This window comes from Eucyclogobius newberryi, unplaced genomic scaffold, assembly GCF_026437365.1.
Source record: "Eucyclogobius newberryi isolate DKJ021-1_F unplaced genomic scaffold, fEucNew1.0.hap1 SCAF_12, whole genome shotgun sequence".
Lineage (NCBI taxonomy): Eukaryota > Metazoa > Chordata > Actinopteri > Gobiiformes > Gobiidae > Eucyclogobius > Eucyclogobius newberryi.
This window is the reverse complement of record NW_027315746.1, coordinates 21,124,779-21,145,156: the sequence shown is the minus strand read 5'-3', so window position 1 is coordinate 21,145,156 and position 20,378 is coordinate 21,124,779. Positions and strand designations below refer to the sequence as shown.

The following is a 20,378-nucleotide window of genomic DNA, read 5'->3' as shown; positions in this document are numbered from 1 at the left end:
GCTGTAGGCTGTTAATGAATACAATTATTGAAATGTTATATGACTGCATTCTTTCTTAAAATGGCTATAAAGCGCAAAATTATTATTAGGGGTGTTAGTTTGTAAAATTGTTTAAGGTTATACGTTTATATATGTATAATGAACCCTAATTATTTTTGTTAAAAATGACTTATCTTATTAAGTTCAATAAAAGTATGCATAGGCTATTTCTGTCCCTTATGTTCTTTGCTTGTCTTTTATTTCAAGTTCTGGTGTTCAAACCAAAGTTGTCACAAAACCTGCCACTGATTCCCCTCCACCACCAGTAGAGGGCGTCATTTACACTGTTACTTACAGTAGTCTAGTCTTCCTTGTTAGATCGGTCTCGATCCCATTTCGAATGCAAAAATAATGTAGCCAACAAGTTACTGCATTTTACAATGGCTTTTGATATATGATTTATAGTGTAGTTGACCAAGGTAACCAAGCCTTTGTTTGAAGGAACAATGTGCAGAGACTCGTAAAAACAGAGATGTTCCACACCAGATTGTAGCCATAGCTAATATCCCGGCGGTCCTGCAGCCTATCCTGTATTTTTTGTTTCTAATTTTTACCTCTGAATCTGCTATGCAAATCAACATCAGGACTTTCATCTGTAAAATAAACGCCGGCCACAGGTTAAAGAAAACTGATAAAACAGCCTATGACCAGTAACGCACAACCTGTTCTAGTTTATCAAGCAGCTAAAATAAATTAGTATGTTGTACTTGAATTAGTCCCGTTAGTTACTTATGCTATGTTACAACAACAAAATCACCTATTTGGAGAAGAGCTGGGAGGACATTTAGCAATTTAGCAAATGATCACAGACTGCACAGACCCTGTGTATGGGCAGCTGCGACCACCGGCAGCACATGTCACGTGGGATTTCATGGAGTTTACCGACTACATTTATCATTATTGCTGTCTTTTTGTTTTTAAGAAGTTATTATTTATATATATATATATATATATATAATATATATATATATATATATTATATAAAATATAATATATATATATATATATATATATATATATATATATATATATATATATATATATATATATATATATATATATATATATATATATATCAAAGGATAACTTGAGGGCAGTCCATAACATCAAGGAAGTGGTGTTTGGCTTCGTTGGTCTCAACAGTCGCCCCATCACTTCAAGGCAGGAGGATGAGACAAAAATTTAATTAAGAGGGCACAAGAGGAAACAGGTCCCCACAGCCTGAGGGGCCGGTGTAACCTTTTGGAGCGGATAGTTCAAATTAGACCGGATTGTCAGTTCAGACCCACCTTTGGCCCTAGGATCTAATTGGACAGAGCCGTGCCCACTGCTTTTCTGTGACTTTGTTTGGCCACTGGAGTTGAGTGCATGTCGTCCATAGTTATCTGGTGTCATTGTTAATTTGAGACTTTCTCCCAGTGTCCACAGCAGTAACGTCAGCGACAGTGTATGGTGCAAATCAGAAGCGTGTGTTCCCCTTTAAACTCTTCTCCTCAATCCTGATGTGCAATTGAAGTTAATTCATAGACCAAGACTGGGGTTCACGTTTCGCCACAGCTTTGTAAACTTAGATCATGTGGGGTCAGCCGGAGTTGAAGCAGCCCTGTACCTCCCTGCAGCCCTCTCTGCGTCCACTCTCCAAATATCAGTTACAATGTAATCGCAAAGGAATGTCGCCTACTCTTGACAAACGTATTACTACTTGGAGCTTGAATCTAGCGAGAATAAATTTAAATGATAGATGACGTTTTCTATTTTTTGTATACTTGGCATCTATTACAATATATATATGCAAAGGCCTTTTTGGGTTGCGTGAAATGGGGAAAATCTAATGATGCCAACATTTTGTCAAAATACTGTTGGATCAAATCAGAAATTGATCTATGTATTAAGAATATTTAAGCCAACAATTAAAAGGCTCAAACTTTTGCCAATATCATCCAGCTCAAATAATCATTAATAATATCATTTTTATATATTTACTTGGAACAATTTCAGTCGCATTCATTGAGCAATGATTCTGACCATAACGTTAATGCAAACATATACATATTGAGCACCTCCACTGTATCAGATGTATTTTATGATAATATGATGTGACATTTAAGCAGTAGATTACACACATGTCAAGTCATTTTCTCTTAAATTGTGGGTCAGCTCTTCCTCCTCCTCCTCCTCCTCCCCATGTCCATGCTGTCCGCACCATCAGGCTGCAGAGGTATCCGTGGTTCCCTGCGGTGTTTGGATGTCGAAGGCCCCACTGTTATTGATCCTGATTGGGCCTCACAGGAGGAGATTCCGGCCTGGCTTTGACCCGCACTTTTCCATGTTTCCACCCTTCTTTCAGATCATCAAGAAGCCGCCGCTGCTCCCTGTCTGCCCGGCTCGCGTGAGATTTCTGATTGTCATGTGGAAAGGGAGGGGGGGAAAAATTAAGTTTCTCGAAGAGTTAACTAAATCACTAGCAGGTCTTTGCCTGAGTACCTAACTTGGTGATTGTCAAAACATCTCCTCATGCATTCACTTACCCTGCTTTCTTCTTATTAGAAAGATTGTGGCTCATAAGCTGCCCTCTTCTTCGACATCAAGCTTGTCAACGTTGAATTTTTGCCCAGAGGACCGCTGCCTATTGATGGAATTCTTACACGGGTCATTTTTTCCCTCACTCAAAACACATCTAAAAAGAGTAATTGCTAGAAAGGTGTAGACGAAAAACACAAACAGAACATAAACGTAAGCATTGTCGTTGTTTTTTCCCAAACCAGGGATGCTGGTTGCTGCAGAAGTGGACGAGCTCTCTGCAGTGTTGACATGGCATCCATTTAACTCGAAATCTGTGTCCTCGAGTAGCTTTTGGCAACAGGAGAGCAATGACAGGAGAAGAGTCCGGTTCATGTGTTTCATGGCGGCGGTGGAAGAGACAACAAAGCGTGGAAGAAAAACCCAAACAAGAAAGAAAAATCCGGGGCACCGAGTGGTCTATTTGCCTGCCTGGAATTATGAAAGGCAGACGCAAGACCCTTTTAGGAATGGCATCTAAGAATCACTCTGCCACTCTTCAGAAGCTGTGATAAGGTGCTATGTGCTGCAGATAAACCCCACTTTCTGTCCCCACACTAAACTTTGTAAAGGCTTCTTCAATAGAGCACGCACATTTATTCATATTTAGATTAAACATATAGTTCTGATCAGCAATTGTAATTCGCAAAATCAAAATAAGCATTTGAAGGGGGTGTTTTCTTTTAGTTTGAAGGAAAGAATGAATGATCAAGTACATGGGATATAGGTGGAGAAAACAATGGCATTTGGAATGAAGCAGTGCAGTCCAGACTTACCCTGCACAATACATTGCCTTGAATCAGTCCAATATTCTAACAAAAAACTCTTTTAACCCATTTTTCTAGCGTGGGTCTTTCTCTTCCTTCTCCGCCTGTTCTCTTTGTCCGCCTTCCTTCACTTCCAATTTGGGAGCTTGGAAGCGGCAGAAACGCATGGATTGTTGTCAGCCCCGGTCAAGTAGTCTCCTCATTTCAAAGAGTGTTGGGGTCAGAGGTTAAGTTGTCTCCAGTGTGTTGCTGCTTGACTGACACTCCTCTCCAAAGCAACCTTTTCGGCTTTTATCACTCTTTGTGTCCTACAAGTTTGTGGAGTGCAACGTGATCCTCGTTCTGGTTATGTTTGCGTTAAAGTAAACGTAACTTATCATTTATAGAGGGGATTATGACTGGCATAGGCAGCTGCGTACCTGATCCTGAGGGAAGATTTAAAGGACAGGAGCTTGATAATGCAGCAGTAATCTTTTGAGAGACTTGCCAACTGGGTGAGCGGTCATTCCGGTTTGGCACCCTGTCCAGCCGTGTCAGTGACTGATGTCCTAGAGTCTGTGAACCTCTGCGCTTATATAATTTACAGCAGCTCTGCTTTAAACATTAAGGCGTGTGAAGGAGCCCCCAGGGAGTAGGAATTTGTTCAAAAGAAGTGTTTATGAAACGGAATATATTTATGATTTACTAAGAGCTGGAGGTGTGAGAACCAAGTACACGTTTTAGGTACTATCAATATAAACTCAAGTCACATCTGGATTATTTTAAATCAGACTTTTCACACAAGTTGATCATTTTTATAAAGTTTATTATAAATAGTAAATAGTGCTGTATTATACACAAAAATGTCTTGCAACAAAATTAATTATTGCAAATGTAAAGTAAGAATACAAAAAATGCAACAAATAACACACAAAGGTGTAAGACTTACTTTGGCACTCGGCAGTGCCTGGACATACAGAGGAGACACAACACTGGAACAACACTAAATAAATAAGAAACGGAACTATACTTGGCAAGCTCCTGAAAAAGAAAAAAAATGGGGGAAAACATGCAAAAATTGGAGTCAAAATGAATGTGAATGGGCAAACATTTTTGGCTTAATAATAACATAACTACATTTTTAACAATTTACATTATTCCCTGATGACGGGTGACAAAAGAAGTCTATTTTGAGCATATTCAAAGGCTGTGTTCTTCCACATGAGGTATGAATGTATTGCACTTTCTTTGGGTTGCAGTGGTTGCGCTCCGAATCCATACAGCTGCACGGTGTGCCCTACACTCACATTCTTATCTTCAATGTCTCACATAAACATTACATGAATCTCATTATTCCTAAAACGTGTTTAGAAATAATATCTTATCACCAGATCAATCAGTGATACAAATCCATCCACATTGCATTAAGACTTACAAAGTCCACTGCCTCGTATTACAAAACTCAAACACACAATCTTGAATGTATTTAGTGTGTTCACCCGGCACCGCTGCTAACTCTTCTCTCTTTGTGTGTTCAGAGATCCAGGCTTGGTCCTTGGAGCATGACACACAAAGCAGCGAGTTCCAGTTAACAGGAAACAGCCTTTTGGTCCTGATTAATCCAGTCCTTTATAGTTTTGACTAGCCCTATGTCTGTTGTCCAGTCCAATAGGTGGTCGAAGAGTTTGGGGATGTTCTGTTCTCCAGACCAGCCAGAGGAAGCATCCTGCCCAGGCCAAGAGGGTGGACTCAGATAATGAATGGCACCTGCCAAGACACAAAAGAGAGTTTATAAAGGTTAGTACATGACAGAGTGTGTTCAGGAGCAGCTGCTTTAATCCATCAGTGTTTTAACAGCAAAATGTGTGACACAAAGTGAAAGGTTAAATCCCAGTGCTGACAAGAATGATGAGGGAAATGCAAGTGGTTGAGCAGGTGTGAATAAAGTATTCTCACTCTAAAAGGAATATAGTATTTTAGAAAAAAGTGTGTTAAACTCCTAGGCCCGCGTAAATGAACTCCATTGGAAAGGCCGTCATGAGGCTCCAAACAAACACTCTTATCAAATTGTCAAGGGGTAAACAATCAGAAACATTACACATATTTTCTTCTTAGTGAAACATATGAAAATCGTATTCCAGAAATAAATAAAAAAGGCAAGAGATTGAGCTTTTCTTCTGCTCAGATGATCAATAACAACTCTAAATCTGACCTCCAGTGGGACACCTGGTTCTAATCCGACCCTGCCAAGGGCCATAATCGGGCATGTTAAGGAGACCCTTACCTTCCCTTTTGTGCGCGCGCACACACACACACACACACACACACTTGTAGAGCAATCCCCTGAAAGCTATATGCTCTCCCAGGAAAGGGCCAAATTAACGACATCAAGATGTTGCCACTGATGGGCAAGTCAACATGTGGTAGTGTACCTCAGATCAGGCCTATAACAACACACAGGCCTAGCCCCCTGCCCCCCTCCCTCTTGTCAAACATGCTTAGTAAAGTGGCTCCTTTCATTTGGGCTATCTGTGCTACGTAGAGGTCGTTACATGGGTAGATGAGGTTGGTTTGAGGCTTGTCCCATCACATGGGGTCAGGAAAGGACAGTGAGTGAGAATGTGTGTTTGGGCCATGACCTCAAGATGCCTCTGCATTAAGCCACGTGGACACCACACTGATGGTAATTTAAACTGGCCACTAGCACACATGTAAATGTACTAGTGACAGGGGGACTGGAGAGGCGAGCTCATCAGAAAGGGTTGTACAATTAGCCTGGGTTTGAGCCTGGACTGCTTTTTGCCCAATAGTTTATGTAATATGTAATCAGTAGCAACTATAAAACATTATTTTGAACTGAACTACCGAAGCCCTAGTCTTGCAATGTGCTTAGGAAAAAAATCTAATAATTAAAATACATATTTTCTATAATACACACCTTGCTCTGGCTGTATTGTCCATACTGATAAGACGGATGGTGGTCCACGGCATATGCTGGCGACGTGTATGATGGGGGGCAGTAAGACTGGCTACTGGGCAGAGTTGGCATGCTGGCGAGCCCTGAGAGACCCTCCAGTCGCTGGGAGCTGTGGCAGGTGGTGGCCATTCCTCCGTTAGCGTCCAGACCTCCAGTCAAGGGAGAGATGGCGTAGTCACTCTGGCTCTGATGTGGCACTGCACTTGGATTCAGCAAACCCATCACCTGAATAAAGACAAAACATTTGTTAATTAGAAGAAGAAATACACGGTATGTAAAAAAAAAAAAAGACCGTTATATAAATTACAAATATGTGTTATTGTCCACTGAGAAAGGTCAACGTTTGCGTGCCCCTGTTTTATCTCTGTGAGGTCTACCTACGCCGCAGTTGTGGGCGGTTATATGATACATTGTGAACAGCTGCACGATGGTTGGCGTGAGAGTAAGTAATGAAAGTCTAAAAAGGTGAATGAACAAAAGGAATGTACCAAAGTTAAATTCTTTAGCCAAAAAAGTACGTAAGATTTAGAATGGAAAACATGGTAGCTTAAAAGCAAGTGGCAGCCAACTGGCACAGATATATTCAAGACAAACGGAAACATCTTTTGACTTTAAATTCTGATCTGACCCCACACATGGTAAAATCATTGCAATAATTCAAATACTAACATTTTCACTATGCAGATACCAAAGCAGAGAAACTTGAAGATGTCTACTAACACAAACTGAAATGTGTTATTTATTTTAGTGAAATTCCACCTAGTCTGAAACAGCAGCGCTCCCTGACGGTGAGTCTGTTTTGAGGTTGTTCCGGGGATTAAGTCTCAGGGGGGTGCAAATCCCGGCCGCTTGCTTCCTTGGTGAGAAAGGATTCCTTTGGTATGCACCAGATCAGCTATGAGACGCCAGAGACTAGCCACCACTGGAAATGTAAGGGTGGTATGATCGTGCTCCCAGTGCTGGCTACAACTGTGCAGACAAGACTATCACCTATCTAAAATAAACCCCAGTCTACTGCCAAATGTTACTCTAATGGGACACATCTTACTACTGTCTGAACCACGCGATCTCACATACACACGGTGGTGGCTTAAAGACTCAAGCTGCAATAATGTTAAAGACATGAATTTGTTTTAAAAATAGACATCCAAACTTTCCAAAGAGCAAAGAGGTCTTACTCTATTAACTATCAATGTCAGTAAATTCAATCAGTTCTCATTTCCCCTTTCTGATTAAACTAAAATCAGGAAATTAATTCTTTCCTCATCTGAAATGGAAAAATCTGTATTGCAATATATATATATATTCAAACAGCTGGAATGAATACACAAATTAAAATAAATTATCCAACAAAGTGAGTCATTTGCATAAATTACACACTTTGTTATGAGGAGATAAATTACTTCATTCCAATCAATTAAGACGCTGGAACATTCATAATTACATTTCCAGACTGTGCAAACATTTGAGGCATGCTGTCCCTGTGTCCGTCCTGTACGGAGCTGCCCGGTGAGGTCAACCCTCAAACCAGTCGCGGCCCCACCACCCTTGGCCTTTTTATTGGAGTTCAAGTCGGTGGAGTGACCCTGTGGCTGTGTGAACTCCTGCCACCACTCACCACTGTTACAGCAGCCAAGGTAAAGGGCTTTTTGTATTTAGATACCATTTATCTATTACTTCACCACTCACATTGCCCCCTCTATCCCCCTACACTGTTTTCATAGTTGTATATGGTGGTAATAAAATACAATTAAATCTTAGAAGCTTACTAATGATAAACAGAGAGTCAACTTCTTTTGCAAATATGTGTCTTCTCAGAGTTCAGCAGGAACAAAGAGCTCTTTTATCAATATATAGTCATCCTCAGGCATTCAAACAAGCAAACCTGCCCAAGGCTGTTTTTTATCGTCCCTTAACAGGAGCCCAGGATTCTCTCATGGGCATTAGTACCCAGCATGCTTTGCAAGTGGGCAAGGCACCCTTTGTGGTGGTTAAAAGCTCGTTTTACGCCTGTTAGGCCATCTTCGAGGCTGGTAGGGAGCCACTGATGGACAGTGATGACTGTGTAATCGACCATAATTGTCTTTTCAGTTTTGATTTGTGTCATCATGCGACAGCCATACATCTCCCTCTGTCTGGTCGTCCCCTCCCCAAAGACTGACGTCCACCGCATTTTAAATTCATCAAACAACCCATCAGTGTAAACAAAAATGAAAAGCGACCATGTTTCCCCCCTAACAAGGTTTTCATCAAGCTCACTCCAGGGTCACCCACGGGAGCTGGTGTGTTTGTGGGAGTCATTCAGCCTCAATATGTAGCCTTCATAAACACCATGAAGAACAATTTGTCTGTGTTTCCCGATAATGAACTCTCTGTGTCTCTGACAGAACAGGCGGACTGCACTGACCTGTGGGGAGAGGCTGTTGCTGATGGCAGGGTTCACGCTCGGGTTGCCGTGTGCCGTTGAAGTCACAAAGCTGTCAGAGTACCCGGAGAAACCATGGCGTCCAGAAGACAAGCAGTACGCCGAGCCTGTGTCCTGGCTGCTGACTGAGGAGGTGAGGCCACTCTGGTGCACTGAGGTGGGGGGCAGAGGCTGGGGCCGGTGCACCGTACTTGGCTGCTCAGACACTGCTGACGAAAAAACTGAATTAATCAACATATCTGTGAATATTACATTATATTTGTTTGTATACCTACTTTGAGCAATCGAGGTTGGAGGGTAGGGGCTATCAGAAAGCTGGTACGGCTGCAGACCAGTCATAGCGGATGGGGGAAAACCACCAGGAATAAGATGGTTGAATGCCATTAGCTGATTGGCTCCAGCCTGCTTCCTCCAGCGCGCTCTTCTGTTGCTGAACCACACCTGAGAATACACAAGATTTAAAATGTTTTCATGCAATCTAGAATGGGCTACTTCATCAGTGTGTAATTCATCCACACATAAGTGTCTATTTGTCTTTTAATTGTTTATTGCTTAGCACCTTTTGACCCTTAGTGTTTAAATAATTAAACTGTGGAGTCACTGGTTCAAATGCACAAGGGTTGTTTAGGGCTACATTGGCAGACTATCTAAATCAATCTATTTTGGGACCTTTACACCGGCCATTTTAAGAGACAAAAATAGTCCACTTTTGGAGCACAGTGGGTGCAGTGTTTGAGGAGGCTAATATTTTAAGGAATGTGTGACAACATCCTTTGGCCTTTTACAGACACGTGATGAACATTATTGCTGGAGTTGTCAAAATGATAGCCTTGAATCTGGGTCTGACCTGGACTCGCGCTTCTGTCAGCTTGGCCCGCTGCGCTAGCTCCTCTCTGGTGTAAATATCGGGGTAGTGCGTGCGCTCGAAAGCCCTCTCGAGCTCCTCCAGTTGCTCCGCGGTGAAGGTGGTCCGACTGCGACGCTGCTTTCTCTTCAAAGGCAACCCTGGCTCCGAGTCCACATCTGAGGCTTCATCCGAATGACTCGCTAATAAAAAAAGAAATCACAAAACAAACTGATTTTTTACTACAGAGTTAGATTAAACCTTGGAAATACAATGAAATTAAAACAATACAATATGCTGACAGCAAGGCTACTTTAGATGGTGTCCCAGTGTTCTCTTGAAGCTCTGAGTAGCTCCTGAGGTGATCAAAAGGCAAAAGGCTGCTTGAACATGGATTAGAAAAGACTAGATCTCTCTGGGGCATCGAGCCTGTGTCTCTGTCCCCTGTCCCGGGACATGCTGAGCGCGACGCCGATATAGGGTCCCGCCGTGAAAACCTTGCAGGCCCTTTGCAGGTGCTTTTTAATCTGTTTGTTCAGTTGAGTCATAAGGGAGAGACTGGGTGACTGCGAGACATCTATTGGGATCTAATTCAGCAGAAGAAGAGAATCAATGAAGTCTCGAGGCTTGAGACACAGGCTATTGCTGCGTTTCAGGGGGAGGTTACCCGTCTATTAAATAATGATTAGGCAGCACAAACTAGCGTGACAGCCCGCCATTGTGGACCATTACATGTCTCAGAGCCCCCATCTCTCTCCGTCATACAAACTCACAAACATGCATCTGCTCCATCTCGGCCAAGGGCTTTCACTGCTCTATGACAATGTGTCAAACGCAGATGGACTAAAAGGCGAAGAGAGTGAAAATCTACTCCCAAATCCACCCAAAGGAGACCCCTTAAGACAAGGGTTCACTGCACCAATTTGACACAGTGGCACTTAGTCTATGGCTGTGCGCATAGTTCAAGAAAAACTGGTGATTTGATTTTCTTTGGGCATTCAAACAAAAAATACTAAGCAGGCAAGTGATGTGAAAATTTCTAAAGTAAGTATTTCTTTCACAGAATTTTCCTTTTCTCTCTTCTGGATTTAAACCTTTAATTAAAAAGTGCCAAGTCAGACGTGGAGGGGGATACGCAGATCTCCCCTCACTGGAGCCAAGCAGGAAATGTTTGTGCCGGTTGCCAGTGTGCGTCTGACCAGGCATTACACACGGATTTGGTCCCTGGGAATGCTGCCGGACCGCCAGCACGGGAGATTCGGATGCTGAGAGGAGCTCTTTATTACATTGGAGCTGAGGGCGCCACGCTGACATGGAGGCTCATGGAGGATTGGTCCAATGCTTCCATACAACTGAAGAAGGGATGTGGTTTGTTTAGGTAAGGCCCAAACCCAAACCACACACCAGAAAAAGTCACATTTTCCTTTTACTCAGAACTGTAGCATTGATTACTCTGTACAGTTTTAATAATCAGCACATGCAAAGTGTTTGGAAATATAAGGTGATAAAAGGAAAGTATATTGGCCGGTGTATTGCGGTGGGAGGATAGCTCATAAAACTGCAGCCCTCACTGGCACAGTAACTCATGTTAACTACGGCTGGGGGTGGATCTGCTCCTTTATTCCACTTTCCCTCTCCTTTTTCTCCTGTGTTTTTATTATTAGTATCCACAGACAAAACGCTCCGTCACAGATCTCATTCATACCAAATGACAGTGTTGCTTTTGTCATCCACTGGCCGAGGCTTTCTTTCTGCGCTCTTCCTCTCTCACTTTTTTTTTTTTTTGGAAGTGATGTGGCCGGGCCTTTGTATGTTCACAGGGAAAAGCCTGTGGCAGGGCTCTATTGGGCCGATTACCACGCTCCATCTGTAGTAGCCATCAGGGACGGCCAGGCCCGCATTCAGGGGCCTGTCACCTGCCCAGCAGGGGAGACGGGCCGGGGGGGAGTGGGCTGTGGGGGAATGAAGGCTGGAGGAAGGGGGACAAAGAGGGCCAAAGCAGGGCCACAGCAGGGAGCAGGCCATCCCTCCCTCTGTAGTGCAGCTGGGGGAGGGCAAGGGGACGCCCTGCATGGAGGGGCACCTGAGGAAGATGCTAGGAGAGAGTCTAAAAAGTGATACTTTCTTTTTTTTTTTTTTATCTCTTTTTGAAATCTAAGCAATATCTAAAAACAAAAAAAAAAGAAAATGGAGCCATGGACTTTGAGGTCCTGTTCCCACATATCCCACACGACAAATGCCAGAAGAGGATCCTAAACACACAAAAGGAGGCCTCGACCTCCTCACTTAAACACCCAAATCAAATTTTACGCTGCTGCTAAAGCGCTGGGGAGCTCAAAGTCCTGCATAGCAGCCCACAGTTTTGCACAGGCTCGGACAAGAATCTTAAAGAAAAGATGTATGATTATCCTGCAAACGGATATTGGTCGCTGTAATACATATATGATTAAAAAACTTAACAAGCAGAAAGGCTCATTTATATTTAGACTGGTAGAATTTTAGGTTTACATTGGGGCCTTTGTGCAAATAAGTTGACTGTGCAGCAAATTTTAGGAAAACTGAAACCACTGAAAACCCCAATAACAATATCAAAGTGGATTGTTAAAATGTGCGTGTGTTCTCTTGATAAAAGCAACAGGTAAATGTTTTATCAATAACAGAATAAAGTGTGTGTGTGTGTGTGTGTGTGTGTGTGTGTGTGTGTGTGTGTGTGTGTGTGTGTTCAAGCTTTAGACAGTGCTTTGACCCTGCAGCTTCTGGTAAACAGAACCTTGTATTGATCCAAAGATGAGACTGACAGGCAGGAAAGATAAACTCCCCAAAAGGTCACACATGTGAACTTGGGGAACGTCCAGATCTATTAGCTTCACCTGCCGCAGAAGAGCCTCAAAGTTACCCCCCAAAAAAGCTATGATGGGGGCTTCCAAGCAGAAGTATAAAAGCTGCTCTTGTTTACTGCTATAGACTACAGCCCGCATCAGCCTTTGCCAAGCATTTACCCCTTTACCCCCCTTCCCTTCTAGCCTCCAAGACGTTAATGCGAAGAGACATGCACTGTGAACAAATGTAAGCTGCATATGGGTAGAAAATCAGACATGCACCTTGAAATAGCAAAAATGTAAGTTAACCAAAGTGTTGGTTACTTTGGTTAGCATGGTAACGCACTAACTATCCAAGTAGCATATGGGCCTGTTTTATGGCTGAGCTAGGGGCAGTCTAGTCCTCCCATCTGAGGCAGTTAATAGAGAAGCTAATTGAGTCTGTGACATGTGTTAGCAGCAACAAAACAAAAGGCAGAAGAGACAAATGAACTAGCTATTTACCCAGGGAAGTAGATCTGCTCTTTTCACGACCAGAAATGCATGATGATGTGTGTGTAAGAGAAGTTGCAGACTCTGAATTAAAAAGAAAAGAAGAAAAAAAACTGCCAACAATGTGAGCAGATGCACAGGAGGCAAAAGAATGGTTAACTGACAGCTTATGGGCTCAGCTGGGGTTAACAGTTACAAAAAATGGGCAGCGAGTGAGAGGGTTGCTCACTTGACTTGCTAAAGAGAACTCCCCCTCCAGGAACCTGCAGCTGCTTGGGGAAAAGGCAGGGGGTTAGATGATGATGTGATCGACAAGAAAGAACTGGACCACAGATATGACTTTGAAAGATGTATTTGAGTTCATTAGAGACAAAAACGGCACAAATGGCTCTGGCGTAGCTTTTGTGTCGGCCCAGTGTGCGGTGGTTATTATTTAGTTCCACTCCGGGGCAGTTAGGTGACAGTTTCACGGTGCTAGTACACCCCCAGGGTCCGCGGACAAAGCTACAGCAAGGGGGGACTCATGCACACGGGGCAGCAAGCAACAGGCCGCTCCTTCTGCACACTCCAGCCAAGCCCAGAGCTCCCCAGCTTGTTTACGCGAGACTAACAAGTAGACTAGCACTTACAACCATCCCCATAGTATGAACTCCCTACGAGACGTCACTTTTTCCCAAACATTATCGTAACCTGCAGGTTTTTTTTCTTCTACTTGCAGGCCTGATGGTTTTAACAGTCAAGTGACCCGAGGTTAGCCCCTGACCTTTCACAGCTACTGCAGAGAAAACAGCCTCACGACTGACCCTCCACTAAACTTCACAGGCACAGCTCAGACAGGGGCCGAAGCATCATTACATTCCTTCTACTGCTGCAGTCATTTACAACACCTCGTATGCACGTTCATTGCACTTTTATGCACCTTTAAAGCTTCTTTCTGTATGCTATCTTTCTGTTTGCTATTCATGGCTTTCAGCTTCCTGTTTAAAGGCGATATTTTGAGCACCATTCAAAAGATATGATACTTTGTTTTGAATGAATGATTGCTATTTGTTTTGGTTCATAGATGCTAATTTTCCTCATTCAGAAATGCATGAATAGCAGAAAAGAGTTACATGTTAGAAAAAACTGGTCCGATGCATTAAGTATATAAAAGATTGCAAATAATTGAACATCAGACATAAGAAGCATAAAATCTGTTTCGGTTCTGTTGGAGATACAAATTTTAAAAAAAAAACTTAGCAAAGATTACATTATTAAATTTGGTTTGCTAAAACATTTTATGTCAAATGACAAAATAATAAAAGCACTGCATTTGCCACGATAAACATCTACAAAATGTCATTATAATTTGATGTTATATATTTTACTGAAAGAAAAGGGAATCAATCAAAAAGCTGAAGAGTCTATAATGTCCAGTGTGCAGAAGGCCGCAGCGAGAGGCTAAACAAAGTTAAGTGATTGACAACACTGTCTGGCTTTACTCAATTAACGCTCCCATTGTGGCCCTCTTTGCTTCGTCCCCTCGCCCCGACCCTTTTCTCCTCTGCCTTCTTTATCCTCCCCATCACAGAGTTTTGCTCGGCTAATACTTCCAAGGAAATAGAGAAGTCCTATTCTAACGGCCTCGCTCTTGTTGACCTTCTATTGCTGGCTGCTCCTTTTGCTGCCCGTTCACAGTGTCTTTGGGGTTAGCCGAGAGAATGAGGAGAGAGTACATCAGCGCCAAAGGGGCCGGTCCAGGGCAAGACCCCGGCCCGTTACTTCAAAGTTGGCCTGCATTCATTAATTGTCCTTTGAATTAATATCGGAGGATCACAATGTGGATGCCAACAGAGAAAGGGGCTTTAATGAAGCATAGAGGTGCATTGAGTTGCAGATCAGCTAGTGTTTCTTCAGAAAGCAAATACTTGGGACTTGTGCAGAAATAATTAAAAATGTATTTGGAAAACACTGTATCTCTGTATGGAAATATTTAGTCCTGTTTGTTTCATTATTCTAGAGTTACTAAATGGCATGGTAAGCAGTTTTAGCTGAGAGGGGCCCTCGTGTAAATTGGGGAAAAGTAGCAGACATTCTTCTGGTTGCACCAAGGTTTTGTGAATGTTAACTGTCTCTGTGTAGCCATTTTTACTGAATGTATTTAGAAATGGGAGCACTGTAATCAACAAACACAACCTCCCTGTTACGGTTACTGCCCTTGTACCAAAAATCTTTTTTTCTTTTTCCACCAAACAAATACATCTTCCTTCTTGTGAAAATATAAACATTGAAACCGCCAAATTGGATTAGTTAGATGGAGGCGTGCGTGTTTGCCACCTTTATCGCTTTGCCATTCACTTTGAAAAACAATACCTCAGTTATGAAAATGATCTGTTTGTTCTGCTAACTCGCTAAATTTCCTCAGCGCTAAATCCACTCTAGCAGCCAGTAACTCGGGTTTATTTACACAAACAAAGTTTCTACTCAGCTCCTTTGGACAAAAGCAGCTAAATCTTTCATGTTTTGTCAGCACTTGATTCCTCTTGTCCCTCTGGCTATTTGCCTGGCTCCACACAATAGAGGCAGGAGAATGGCAGCAGATTGTTGGAATGCACCTCAATGAAACCAATTATTACATGTTGACTGCGTTCACCATGGCACATTGGAAAGCAGTGGCCTCATTCAGCTTGGCACTGCAGGATCCCCCTTTAAAGAAAAGTTATCCCTTTCACTATTTGTATTTCAGAGGTTTTTCTTCTACTCTCAAGCTAGCACCCCATTGCCATAAATGGATTCTGCAAGAGAGGCGACCCAGTGCTCCTTTCAGTGTTTGAATGGGGCTAAATTGCTAACTGTAATAAATAGGCAGAGGTGGGAAGTAACTGGATTTAGATTAGAAGTATGCACACATCCAGATTGTATTTTGCAAGATAAAATATAATGCTTACCATTCTATACTCCCTCACAAAAATAAAAATGAAATGTTTTGTAAGTAAATATTTGTGTTGCAAATTATATTTTTATTTCATTGCTTTTCTTTCTACTTTATAAAAAGTAGGGCTGCTCAACATATTGCAAATCAATATTGAAATTTTGGCTGACGCAATAATCGATATTGCATAGTGTTCTCCCTGAGTTTTTAAATGAAAACCTACAACATTTATTTTATTCATGATTGTCCTTTATCAGTTTAACTGATCCTTGATTAGTCTCGTTTTTGTGTCTGTTTTTTTTTATTTTGATGCAGTTTTACTGATTCATTGAGGGATGACGATATTTGTTTGACTATAACTGAAGCAGTATTTTAAAAAGTATATTAAAATATCACAAAGATACTGATATTGCAGCAATAAGCAGTCCTATCATATATATCGCAACAATTCCCAATATTGTGTACATTTAGGTATCGATTTGTTCTGTGGATAACAATAAATCATATGCCACTGACTGACACACACTTGGAGGTTCTTTGTATTTCAACACCGGTCAGTAAAAAAAAAAAAAAAAAACATACAGTGACTTCTCCACAACATGTAAACAACTTCCTCCATCACTCCTTTCCCACTGCATTTGCTAATGCCATGAGCCCCGAGGCAAGACACTCTGTACTTTATCCCACAAACCTTTGCTGTCCTTTTTCCCAGACAAATAAATCTAAATGAGTCAGCTTTGATCTTAGCACTTAAGGGAAGCCAACAATAGTGCAGGGAGAGAAAGGGGCAGAGAGCAACAGGCCTCTCTCTGCCACAACAATAGCCTCTGCAAACACCTACTTAATCAATATTTGGCCAGAAGACACTCTCTCAAGTCCCCAAAGCACCCCTTTCACATTCTAATGAAGAGCTATAAAAGAGAAAAACAACAACTACTTCCACAAAGAATGAAATAGTGGCCTGCTCTGTATAAGAATAGAGGAAAGTAGCTCTGAGCTGGAGGATGTCACCCAACTGAGGTAAAATAACTAACAACAAGACCCTTAAATTCATAAACATGACCAGGAGGAAAAGCAAATAGACGATCAGATGAAAACTAAAAAGACCTTTGAAACAAAAATATATCTGACGACCACTTGTAGCTGTGCATATTCATTATTTTAAGTAATTAAAAAAAATGCTGTTGCTGAAGAGAGAAGAGTGCCCACGCAAGCATGAATGTGTGTGAATGAAGTATAAAGAAAGGGGTGGACTTTATCTGTGGGAAAATAAAGGGACTCGGCATCATGCGTCCCTGCGCAAAAATAAGACCAAATCTCACGCGTAAGACACAAAAATAGCTACCCCTATTGACTTTTTCATGCATAAAATAAAAGCACAGAAAACACACACATCCAGCACATTAAATTCACATCATTCTAAGCACATATTAAGTTCGCTAAACCGTTGAACGCGACACAGCGCCACAATCAAAACATTTGCGCATTTGTGTTTTTGTCATTAATAATTAACCCGACACTGCATTAAGAGGACTTCATGAATACGGAGTTCTCTTGTGCTCCAACAGGTCGTAAATCAACAGGTGTTTGCCTCCAGTCTTTTCTGTTTTTGCCCGCGAGCCACATCTTTTCTCTCAAAACTGTAAACAGTGGGAAAAGCCTCTCGAAAAAGCAGCAGCACGTTTTTAGGAGTCTATAAACCAGGGCGCACTGGGCCCATTGCTGTCCCTGAATAATTCATCGCTCATTGCGGGTTCATAATGTCTTCTCCCGGTCTTTTGTGCGCGGACTTTTTTCTCCCTTTTCTTTTGGGGCGTTGTGAAAAGGCCCCGAATTCTTTTTGTACACCACTGAGCCGCTCACTGCACTTTGGCTTTTGTGCGCGTCAAAGTGAGGTGTGGAACTCAATAGACTCGCTCTGCTTTGTTCCCTGAAGTTCATCCTCAAGTGTCCAATTGAGTTTAAAATGGGTTCTCAGGCTTGGAACTTAGACAAATGTTTGATTATCCACTTGATCCAAATGATCTTTGCAAATTTGTTCAAAACTAAGCGAGAGCGCGCGACAAACGAACTTTGACACACGAACTTTCTACTCAACACATTAACTCTTATTATTATTATTATTATTATTATTGTATTATTATTATTATCATCATTATTATTATTAGTATTATTATTATTATTATTATTATCATCACTACTACAACTGCTGCTGCTGCTACTACTACTATTAGCCTAGTATTTATATGACTTATGATTATTTTTTGTTGTACTTACAGGTGCCTCCGAGGATGCCGTCAATGCTGTGTTTGGTGCGCGGTTCGCTCTCCTCCAGCTCCCTTTTCACTGTCTCATCATCCTCCTCTTCATCTTCTCCACTGCCGCCAAACTTGGACCTCATGATGCGGCTTATCGCGCTCACTGTACAGGGGGAAACGATGCGTAAATGTGGTGTAAACCATAAGAATCACACGTGGCCTCCAAAACTTTTTGCATCCTGATATTTGTGTTTTGCAAGATTTAAGTAAAGACATATAAGGTTTGGGGAAAGTGAGGTTATAAAACGTGAAACGCTCGTTCACCTGAAGGGACGTTGTTTCTATCGCAGACTCCATCTTTGAGTAACTTGTCCCGAATCTCCCAGCTGAACATGCCCGGGTTTTCCCTCTTGTACTCTTCGATTTTCTTGTCAACTTCCGGGGTAGTTATTTGCTGTGGAGGAAAAAACAATCAGATTACTGTTTATCATTTTATTTTGCATCCAGGCTAACATGATATTTGTGTGACATGTCAATAAGCCTGTTTAAAATTGTACCATAATGTGCAACAGGGTTTAAACATTGTCTTGTCTTATTAATAGCCCTAATGAAAAGTTTCAGTAAGTTTCAAGCAGATGACCGGTCAGAGGATGTTACCTTGGGTTTGCTGCCTCCGATGGCTCCCGGCCTGATGGAGCCTGTCTCCTGGTAGCGGCACAGGATTTTGGACACGCAGCCATGGGACACGCGCAACTGTCTCGATATGACGCACGGTCGAATGCCGTGGTGCGCCATTTCAACAATTTTGTGACGAATGTGGTTGGGAAGCGGTCTGCCGTTTATGAAGACTCCACCGAGCTGGTTTACCCGGCCTTGGCCTAAAGGAGTGGACACTGTACCAGAGAAAAGAAGCCACCGTTAAACACACGTCAAATACGGGCAAATTCAAACTTTACGCAGCTACTAAGAAGAGGCAAATAACTTGGTATTAATTAGTATAAAGTAAAACAAGCGCAGGGAAATATCCATAACCATCTAAAACCGTCTAATACTATTGTTTTTAATTTAATTTGATATGTATTCATGTTTACAGTTAATTTAGGCCTGCTATTGTGAGCTGAAATTAGCCCAAATCGTTGGTGGGATGAAAAAATATATAATAAACCTAATGTTTATAATTTTGTGTAAGTTACATAACAGGTGGTTCATGCAGTAGTCTACCGAGAAAAGACTCGAGTTAAAAAAAATTAAATTAAAAAAATAAATAAAAACAAAACATTGACGCATGGATTTACCTTCCAGGGAATATGCTCCTCGTGGGTAGTTCTGGTGGGGAGCTGGTCTCATCATTCTGGGCAAACCTCCGGCAAGAGCTGTCATGATGCCTGACTCCAGCACCAGGTAACGGAAAGCCGAAGTATAAGTCCAAGAAGTATTCAAGGCTCACTCAAAAGTTTTTGGTCGATGTAACGCGTGAAGAATGAGCACGCGTGAGAATCCCTGTGAAAGCTGCTTTCTGTCTGTCTCTCCAGAAGGTGCACTGCACACACAGGATTGCACTCTGGGGATGTTTGAGACGACGGCTTGAAGTCAAACATTTTATCTGCACCCCGTGTCCCCTCCGAATCCACAGCTAAGCGCGCTGATTGGTCCGGGTAGGAAAGCGTCCTGCGCTGTGATTGGACAACAGTGGGCTTTGGGGTTGACCTCACGAGGTCAGCTTCTCGAGTCGCACGCTACAGACAAGTTTTGACTCAACTTTTGACACAGGCGGTAAATAAACAAATATACACCATAGGACAGTAATCATAACGATAATGAGTTTGATTTATAAGAAGAAAGACAAAGAAAGTGCGCCTATTGACTGTGATTTGTGGACCTGAATTCAAATGAATTGCTTAGACACCACCATAAATGATGTGTGGTTTTGGAAATAGTCTAAAAATAATCTAGGGAAAAAAACAACTTTCTATCTTTGCTTATCAATCACTTAAGCCTTCGTGTTCACACATCTTCAGTTACCCTTACTAAAGCTTATTATTTTTCTGTAAGAAGAATAGGTTTCCCCAAGTCTTTCCTTCCGGCTGCTGCCAGCTTATACTGTGAACACTGCTAACACTGTACATGTGTCATCCAGGAATAATCAATACTGTAACATGATGTGAATCACTGGAGTAACTTTACCTGTTATTTTCTGTCCATGCTGCACATAGACTCATAGCCACTTCTCGTAGTTGAACAGTGTTGTATTGTATAATGTATTTATTTCTTACTCATATTACAATGAACTTTATTCAAAGTATATTTC

The 20,378-nt window shown here is 41.9% G+C and overlaps 1 protein-coding gene and 1 long non-coding RNA gene across 3 annotated transcripts; both read right to left on the bottom strand.

Annotated features, from left to right (window-relative positions):
• Positions 1-2,089: 2,089 nt before the first annotated feature.
• On the bottom strand, positions 2,090-2,968 carry LOC140355738 (uncharacterized). Its single transcript, XR_011926017.1, has 2 exons — positions 2,568-2,968; positions 2,090-2,437 (listed from the first exon to the last, which is right to left on the bottom strand). It is a non-coding gene; the product is annotated as an uncharacterized lncRNA (long non-coding RNA).
• Positions 2,969-4,156: 1,188 nt separating this feature from the next.
• On the bottom strand, positions 4,157-19,663 carry pax3a (paired box 3a). 2 transcript variants are annotated; one of them, XM_072441423.1, is made up of 9 exons: positions 19,366-19,663; positions 18,728-18,963; positions 18,395-18,524; positions 18,090-18,233; positions 9,594-9,793; positions 9,022-9,187; positions 8,729-8,955; positions 6,283-6,546; positions 4,157-5,111 (listed from the first exon to the last, which is right to left on the bottom strand). In XM_072441423.1, the coding sequence occupies exons 1-9, from the start codon at positions 19,448-19,450 to the stop codon at positions 5,094-5,096; spliced, it is 1,470 nt and encodes a 489-aa protein (XP_072297524.1). In that variant the 5' UTR covers positions 19,451-19,663; the 3' UTR covers positions 4,157-5,093. The 2 variants fall into 2 exon arrangements, with proteins under 2 accessions (XP_072297524.1, XP_072297525.1); XM_072441424.1 differs by having other exon boundaries at positions 8,729-8,952.
• Between the last annotated feature and the right edge of the window lie 715 nt (positions 19,664-20,378).